The 9512-nt window shown below is 35.0% G+C and overlaps 1 protein-coding gene across 2 annotated transcripts; it reads left to right on the forward strand.

The window, feature by feature from the left end:
- Positions 1 to 1108: 1108 nt before the first annotated feature.
- Positions 1109 to 8781, forward strand: LOC139858865 (calmodulin-binding transcription activator 6-like). 2 transcript variants are annotated; one of them, XM_071847699.1, is made up of 13 exons: positions 1109 to 1370; positions 2409 to 2534; positions 2637 to 2752; positions 3247 to 3335; positions 3480 to 3525; positions 3639 to 3741; positions 4039 to 4155; positions 4233 to 4291; positions 4424 to 4717; positions 5425 to 6122; positions 6365 to 6929; positions 7730 to 8044; positions 8483 to 8781. In XM_071847699.1, the coding sequence occupies exons 1-13, from the start codon at positions 1307 to 1309 to the stop codon at positions 8525 to 8527; spliced, it is 2637 nt and encodes an 878-aa protein (XP_071703800.1). In that variant the 5' UTR covers positions 1109 to 1306; the 3' UTR covers positions 8528 to 8781. The 2 variants fall into 2 exon arrangements, with proteins under 2 accessions (XP_071703800.1, XP_071703802.1); XM_071847701.1 differs by having other exon boundaries at positions 4039 to 4152.
- Positions 8782 to 9512: the final 731 nt, after the last annotated feature.

Genomic DNA, 9512 nt, shown 5'->3' on the forward strand with positions numbered 1-9512 from the left:
TGCCCGAGAGGCGTCTGCTGCTGTTGCTATACCGTACCCAGCTGTTGCTGCTACAAATTGGGAATGGGTCAGACCTCCTGCTGGCCGCACTCTCAGTGAGCTAAACTCGCTAAATGATTTAATTCGTGATGTCTCTTTGGTTCGTGGTAAAAAGGATAGTTGGAAATGGGCTCTCGCTTCTAATGGTATGTTTACTGTGAAGGCATTTTTCATCAATTATCGATGAGCGTATACTTGGTTACATCCCTCAACTTGGTGAAGAAACATGTCGGAATTATTTGGTTCCAAAAAATTTGAACTCTTCGTATGGCGTGCTTCAAAAAAACGTCTACCGGTTAGGCTCGAACTCGATAAAAGAGGTATTGATTTGCATAACGTTCGATGTCCTCTTTGCGATGATGGTCTCGAGTCGGTTGATCATACACTCATATTCTGTTCGTGTGTTCAAGAAATATGGTCTCGTGTGTTTAAATGGTGGAATCATGGTCTTTTTTCATGCTTCTCCCTAAACGAACTTCTCCGTGATAGTGCCTCCTCAAGCTTGATTTGGCAAGGGGTCATTTGGGTTGCCTCTTACCTTATTTGGAAGAACCACAATAATATGGTTTTTCATAATAAGTGTTAAAACGCTCCCTTGGCTCTTTGCGAAATTCAAGCGGTATCGTTCGATTGGTTCTCATGCAAGTTCAAAGGCATAAAGTTACATTGGAATTTGTGGTTATCCAAACCGGATACTTATTTGTAATTATTGTAAAGTTGATTGAGGTGCAATCTTTGCATCCTCGTTCCATGTCATTTGTGTAGTTGTTGTAGTTGTTCGTGATTGTAGGGCTAAGCCCCTCGTGTAACGGTTTAGCTATCGATGAAATATTTCTTGCTTTTCAAAAAAAAAAAAAAAAAAAAAAATTTACCTCGCGTATAACCTTTTCACACGAACCTAACTTTTTTAACATAATAATTGGATTGAATTTTAATTTTAATTTCACACCAAATTCGTACGAAGAAAATAAAACAGAGACAATTCACCTGACCCCACACTTTTATTTATCTTCTTCTTTAACAACATCTTCTATTCTATTATTGGTTTTATTTCACATTTCATATTTAATTTAATATTTAATTATTCTCTCTCGTCACTTCTTCTTGTCGCAACCTTATTACCACTACTTCAATTCATTCAATTCCGTACAAATTAATGGTAGTTAACCTTTGATTATTATCACTACCGATCAACTTGCAGTTCCAGTTTCAGTTACAGTTCACCAAATCAAACATCGAATCATCTTTCTAGTTCTGATTTTTGAAGATGGAAGCTACCGTACAGTCACAACTTGTTGGTTCCGAGATTCACGGTTTTAAAACTATGCAAGGTGATTTTTAATTATCTATATCTAATATTTACTATTATGTAAATATTTGCATAATAATCATCCTGCATATTTTTTTTTTTGTTTTTTTATTGAACTGCGAGTTGTATGTATATGTATATTATGTTATAATAATTGTTAGTTAAGTTTTTGTGGATGCTCATTCTGTTTAGGAATGTATAGAGATAGAGTAAACACTACTGTAATTGATTTTACTTTTTTTTTTTTTTTTTCAGCTAAAAATTAACTTTATTTTGTAATTTACCAAAAACTGTATGTAACGTATTTGTGTGGTTTTGTATGTGTTAAAAAGTTAACTTTATTTTGTGATTTGCCAAAAACTGTAAGTAGCATGTTTGGGCCTTGATTAATAGAGGTTTTACATTCTATGGGATAGTGGGGTTTCCTCGCTTACAAAAAAAAAAAAAAAAACAAAATTTTTTTATTATGGTGGAGGAAAAAATGATGGCTGCAGAACAGGAACATAGAAAATAAGTGGAAAGTGCTAAGTTAGGGTTTATTTTTATTTTTTTTAACAGCAATTCTGATCAACCAGTGGGGATTGAACCACCGGCGCGTTATCTCTTGCAGTTTCATAACCCGCCCTCCAAATGTCCCGGGCAAATATTTTCAACGATCTGTTTTCAAAAGTTTGTTTGCTAATATAATGGTTTACGAAACTTTGATGGTGCTAAATGTTAATTACTAAAAGTAGAAACAGATAGATATACATTATTTAATCCAATATGCCCTGGTTTGGCTAATAATTGAGTCTACTTTGTTGGTTATAGTTGTGGTTTCAATTCATTGGGGTCCTTGGGGATTACATGTGATGGCATTCTTAATTGTTTATATATGGTGATCTACTTTTAGAATCTAAAAGTTGATAATAAAATATATATTTCTTTCTTTAATATTTTTGTTTGTTTAGAATTTGATAGTTGATACTACTGTTTTCAATGTGTAGTAGTTGCTATACCGTTTTAATAATTCAAATCCGTTCTGTCTAAAATTTTTATTTTTTTTTACTTCCATGAACAGATTTGGATGTGCCCACCATGTTTGAGGAAGCCAAGACAAGATGGCTCCGGCCCAATGAAATCCATGCAATACTTTGTAACCACAAGTATTTCAACATTCTCGTGAAACCATTGAATCTACCAAAAAGTACATCTGATGTCATCCTCTGTTTTGGATTTTCGAGTTTATGTTTCTCGGCTTACATGGACTCAAAATTTAATATCTGATACTCTCTGTGTAATTAAATAGGTGGCACCATCGTCCTATTTGATAGGAAGATGCTTAGAAATTTCCGGAGAGATGGCCATAACTGGAAAAAGAAAAAAGATGGGAAAACTGTCAAAGAAGCTCATGAACACTTGAAAGTGAGTTTTTTTTTTTTAATGAAATATGCGATTTTGGTGATTACTTAGGGACATGGTGGTGTTTTATTTTGAAGCTTAAGTGCTTGAGTTAGATTAATGATAAGATCATTATGAGGCCCACTCCACTAAACTGTTATTGGGATTCCGTTGATGAAAGAAATGAAATTTCTGATAGTATATCAATATCTTTGTAACTTCGATTATTTAAACCAAATGAAATTTAAGATCGAGTCTGCAATTTAATAACTAGTCCTAACATAGTTTTTAATATTTTTTTTTTTTATTATTATTATTATTTTTATTTATAAATGTTAAAAATGGATGAACACTGGTTGTTTATTTAGTTTACTTCGTTTTAAATTGTGAATGAAAAATCAACTACCAAATCATTTTCCAAATTTGGAGACCCAGTTATGTTTATTTGTTTATACAAATTTTATGTACAACTATTCATTACTTCTGTTATGAGATAATATGTCTGCTAATTTACATAGGTTGGTAATGACGAAAGGATTCATGTATATTACGCACATGGTTATGATCAGTCAACCTTTGTTCGCAGATGTTACTGGCTTCTTGATAAGTATGCAGCCTCTGAAAATTTCTACTACTATAAAGATACAAAAAACTTCATTTGTTTATCCATTATATTTATTAGATACAGTACCCGCTTATGATTATTTATTTCTTATTACTTTAAATATCATTTTTGTTGTTTCTGTTACAGGAAACTGGAACACATTGTTCTTGTTCATTATCGCGATACTCAGGAGGTTGGTCCATTATAAGAACCTTCAATATTAGTAAATTAATTGTGCATATATTTGGCTTTTCTTATTAAATACACGTCACTGCTACTTATAGTTATTTTGAACCCATTATGCAGTTGCAAGGTTCCCCAACTATTGAATCGAATTCTAGCTCCGACCCACCCACTTCATGGAATCTGTCGGAAGATAATGACGTGGTTGATCAGATTTATTATGCTGGTGCGTAAGTTTATTGACTGAATAACATATATTAAAAATTAATCTGTATGTCAATATGAGAATTAAATTGTTTTTTTGTTAATGTTAATCTATTTTCTTGCCTAAAATTATCTAGGGGGTTTTATGCATTAATCATCCCAAAATATCCTAGTTGTTTCAGTTAAGCTAATTCCTCAATTTTCATTATGCTACCCATTGTGACCCGAAATGGTCCATCTATAAGTTAATGGGTCAAAATGGAAATTTATGTAAAGGAATTATTTTTTGAAAATTTTTCTGCTGCTTGTGATTATGCAGAGCCTAATGAGACGATAATAAATCATGAAATGAGACTTCGTGAAATCAACACGCTTGAATGGGATGAGCTTGTGGTCCCAGCTGATTCTAATAAGTTAATCATTACCGAAGGAGGTGGTAAAATAATAGTCTATTAAACATTTTAAATTTGATTAAAAGGTATGAATCATTAAGTGACAACTTATAAATTGCAGGAAACATGTCAAACGTTGATCAAGATGACCAATATGGACTAAATGGATTTGTAGACAATGTAAGTAGCGTATCAATTTGTTTTTAAATATTTTTAAAATCAATAAATATAATCTATGTAGCTTTTCTGGTATCTGTTAATACGCTATGACCCTCCATACTTTTATTACCGATGAATGGTTCAAATTTACAGAATATCTCCACCTTTGAGCACATATTATCAGCAGATGGTCAATCTGCAAATTTTCAGTTGGACCCGAAACTTGTAAATACAAGCAATGGTATTTTAGATGATGGATTGAAAAGTCAAGATAGTTTCGGAAGATGGATGAACTACACCATGACTGAATATCCTGTAATAGTGGATCCAGTTTCGACACCAGAACCCTTGGTTTCAGCTACAAGTGGTTATAATAATCAGTTGCAGAAAATGTTCACTATAACAGAAGTATCACCTTCATGGGCTTCTACAAGTGAAGATACAAAGGTTCTGTTCATTTAACAACTGTATAAAAATGTGTTATTCAGTTTTGATCTTTTGTTATGATGTTTGTATGTGTCTGATTTGTGCTGCTTCTTCGAATAACGTGTCTAGTGTGGAGGTGGCAGTTTCAACCCATTTATGTGTTAATGGGCTGATTGGGCTATGGTTTGTTTTTAAGAGAGTCAAGTGGGAAAACTAAAAAAGGTTATGAAGGTGATGGATCATATGGGTTGAAATTTGTCAGAAGTGTACATATAATTCATACCACCTTCTAAATTGCTTCAATTAAAAAATAGATAATCTTATTGTATTAATATAGTTTTTTATACTTCTATAAATAGGTAAAAGGAGTTTCAGGACAACAAAACCCGTATTGACCCGAATATATATTGACCCAACCAGTTATGGACCACCCATTTTGTCACTTGTAGTATCTGGTATCACCTTAAGTTTTTTACTCATAACGGTACTTACCTTCACATGGCGTCCTAATTGAAGAATCAACATATGGCTTTTCTGTATAAAGGGACTTTTTTCGAATTTTAAATCTGACAGGAATCGTTAACTTGTTTGTTGCATCAAACTTCGTTACATATACATCAAGAGACTTCCATGTTAAGATTGTATAATTTCATGTTAAGATTACAGCTTAACAGTCATATACTTTGTTGTACATTATGACATTTTGACCATTAATATCATTGTTGCAGATATTAATTGTTGGACTTTTTCATGAAGACCATCTACACTTAGCAAACTCCAAATTATATTGTGTGTGTGGAGAAATTTCTGTTCCTGTTGAAGTCGTCCAATCTGGTGTATTTCGGTGTTACGTTTCTCCTCGGACCCCAGGAATAGTCGACCTTTTCATCAGTGATGATGGTCTGAAACCTATAAGTCAACTTATTTCATTTGAATACCGTGCTCCTCCCGTACAAAGTTTAACAATTTCCTCAGAAGAAAAGTCCGAATGGGAAGATTTCCACATTAAGATGAGATTGGTGCATTTGCTTTTTTCGACATCTAGAAGCCTCAATATCTTATCTAGCAAAGTACCACCAAAAACCTTGAAAGAAGCCAAAATATTTGCTCACAAAACTCGATCAATTGTTGATAGTTGGGGATTTTTGATAAATTCTGTTACCGAAAAAAAGATATCTTTCTCACGAGCCAAAACGAGCTTACTGGAGCTCACTATACAGAACAGGCTACTTGAATGGCTGTTGGAAAGAATATTAGAGGGAAATAAGATCCCTGATCGTGATGATGAAGGTCAAGGCGTAATTCATTTGTGTGCTATCTTAGATTACACCTGGGCGATATTTCCGTATTCGTGGTCTGGTTTATCGATTGATTTTCGTGACAAATTTGGATGGACGGCTCTTCATTGGGCTGCTCACAATGGAAAGTAAGATTCTATAACAACCATCTTCAAGATAAAACATAGTTTGGTTTTGGATTTAAATAGTGGAATTGATATTTTCACTATCAAAATTGATAAATCCACCACAACTGTGCATTAGATACTTGTACCGTACAAATAAATAATGCGCAAGTGGTGGATTTATCAATTTTGATGGTGGAAATATTACCATCCTTTAGATAATGCTCTTGATTTGTATGATTCGATTGTGTTAAAACTGTTTTCAGGCAAAGATGCGTTGCATCTCTTCTATCTGCAGGGGCGAATCCGAATTTGGTGACGGATCCTACTTCAGAAAACCCTGCTGGATGCACTCCTGCTGACCTGGCATCCAAGAGTGGGTATGAGGGGTTAGCCGCTTTTCTGGCGGAAAAGGCATTATTAGCTCATTTTGAAGCCATGACATTAGCGGGAAATGTGAGTAGCTCGTTGCAGTGTACGATTCCGACTGATGATCATTCGGCCGCAAATGGCCCGGGTACTAACGTCACTGAAGAGGAGCAATATTTGAAGGATACACTGGCGGCGTATAGGCGGGCCGCTGATGCTGCCGCCCGTATACAGGCGGCATTCAGGGAACAATCATTCAAAATGAAAGCAAAGGCTGTTGAATTTGCGAATGCAGAAGATGAAGCACGATGTTTAATAGCGGCTATGAAGATTCAGCATGCTTATCGCAAACATGAAACTAAGAAGCAAATGAAAGCTGCTGTACATATACAACATAGGTTTCGTACATGGAAAATACGAAAAGATTTTCTAACTAAACGACGTCAAGTGATCAAAATTCAAGTAAGATTTGTTCTTAACCATTTTACTTTCCGGTTTTAACTACATGACAGTTGGATCAGTAAAAATGACAAAGTTGGTTAAAAGGGATCCAAATGGCTTAAACGGGTTGAAAGTTGCCCAAGTGTATTTGTAATTCGTAAAACCTCGTTCTATTCGGAAAATTAGAGTATTATCAAACTAATAGTTATGGTTATTGTCATTATATTTGATCTGTTAATTGTTGTTAAGAGAAAAAAATAGACAAAAAGTGTTTTGGGTCAATATGCATCAATAAGCACCCGTTTTGACCAGTTAAAAAGGTTGAAAAAGACGCGAGACAGAGACGAGTCACTCAGGAACTTGAAAGCTCGAATATGTCGAGACGGGCGTTGACTAATGTTAACTTTTAGATAATATATAGGCTTTTTTATCATGTTTTGTGTAATTATAGTGTATTTATTAGTTCATCTTAAGGATACTATGTAAGTCGGTGTTTTTCCCGACTAATGTTTAAAAGCGTTTGAGATTTACATTTACACTAGAACAAGGCCCGACCAAAGTCAATTTTGTACCGACGTTGACCAACTTTTCCCGACTTTGACCTGACTTTTAGCATTGACATACTAATAAGACGGTTTTTGGCGAAATGGGACGCGCTAGTCACCAAACCGTCACAACGGCCACCACAACTGTCGTATGCAACCATGCTTGGTTGACCACCCCACTTGACCCATTTAATTTTCCACCTCTATTTAGCCTAATTTGTTTGATTCCATCAATTTCCCTTGTTGGGTAAAAAAAGTCTCATTTTCTGGATACAGGCATATTTTCGCGGTTTCCAAGTACGAAGGCAGTATAAGAAGATAATATGGTCAGTAGGAGTGTTAGAGAAGGCAATTATTCGTTGGCGTCTTAGACGAAAAGGCTTACGAGGTCTTCAAGTTGCTCCTAATAATGACGATAATGAGGAAAACGAGAAGGAAGAAAAAGTTGGTGAAGAGAACTTTTTCCATGCGAGTAGGAAACAAGCTGAAGAACGGGTTGAGAGATCCGTTATTCGGGTCCAAGCAATGTTTAGATCGAAAAAAGCTCAAGAAGAGTATAGAAAGATGAAGATCGCACTTAACGAATCATCTGTACGTATCATGACTCTCACTTCACTTTTAGTAATTTGAATAATCAGAAAGTTCGAAACATCTCATGAAGCCCTTTTGTTACAGTTAAATGTGTAAATCGTATGCTTTCGTATCCCATAAAAACATCGTAATACCTAATTAAGTTTTTGAAAATGCAAATATTACATCATATTTGGTAGTTTTGTATGATTGATTGACTTTTTGAATCTTGGTAAAATGGTATGGGTCGGATAGGTTGGCTAAAGGTCAAAAATAAAAATAAAACGTAACTTTAGGAATGGGTCGAACCGGGTCAGTTAGGTGGACTTGAAACACATGTTATCCAAAAATTAAAATCCTTTACAAAGGGTTGGCGCGTCAACTAAACTGATATCGGAAGTTTTTGCAGTAATCTGAAATCAGTGGTTATTATTGATGTTTTTTTTGTTTGATTTGCAGCTGGAGTATGAAGAGCTTTTTAATCCAGTTACTAGCATGGAATGATAAAAAGGTGTTTGATTTATAATAAGGCAATTATGTTTCAGACAACTATGTATAACTTGTAAATGCCTAGATTAAGGTAGGAAGTTTCATATATCAACTACTAGTGGTAGTTTGAAGTGTGAAGTTGGGTCCTTGTAAACCAGTAGTCTAATACAAATAATGGTTTGCGTGATTTGTAACCATGTATGTTTGATATTGTAGAAAACAATATTTTGTATATACTGATATACTCCAGAAGAAGGTGTGTATTTACATGTGTGAAATAACGGTTTTCAAGCTATCTATATAGGGATTTAGAGTTCATTGGTGTCAACCCCGAGTCATAGGGTACATTAGTGAGTCTAGACTACAACCGGCATATAGACTTGAAGTAGGAATTAATTACTACTTGCCCATTTATACTCGAACTCTTCTATTCATATCTAACTCTTATTTCATCTTAATCTCACGTTGTTTAATTTGATTGACATTCCACCTTGACTTAGTGAAATAATGTCGAATGCACATATGAATTAGGGTAATATAATTTCCGGGATTATATTACGGTGACTCATATAAACGTTCCGATATTATGACATAAAGAATTTAAGGCGAGTCAAGGAAAATTTTCTCTTTATCCTCATTTCCATATCACGGTTAGTATTATTGAGAATACTAATCAACGATATTCTTGTGTTTTGAAGGAACAATGCCTCCTCGCCGTGTACCACGCAACGAAACTCCCGAACAAGCTCTCCAACGCATGATAGCCACCGCCGTAGATGCGGCCATGGCCGGACACTCATCCAACAACAACAACAATAACAACAACCACAACAACAACAACAACAACAATGGAGCCGGTAATTCAAACGAGGGATGCTCCTATAAAGCTTTCATGGGGTGCAAACCTCACACTTTCGATGGAACCGGGGGACCGGTTGTGCTCACCCGATGGTTTGAGAAAACGGAAGCCGTCTTTAGCATAAGCGGTTGTCGGGACCAA

The sequence above is a fragment of the Rutidosis leptorrhynchoides genome, chromosome 7, assembly GCF_046630445.1.
Source record: "Rutidosis leptorrhynchoides isolate AG116_Rl617_1_P2 chromosome 7, CSIRO_AGI_Rlap_v1, whole genome shotgun sequence".
NCBI lineage: Eukaryota > Viridiplantae > Streptophyta > Magnoliopsida > Asterales > Asteraceae > Rutidosis > Rutidosis leptorrhynchoides.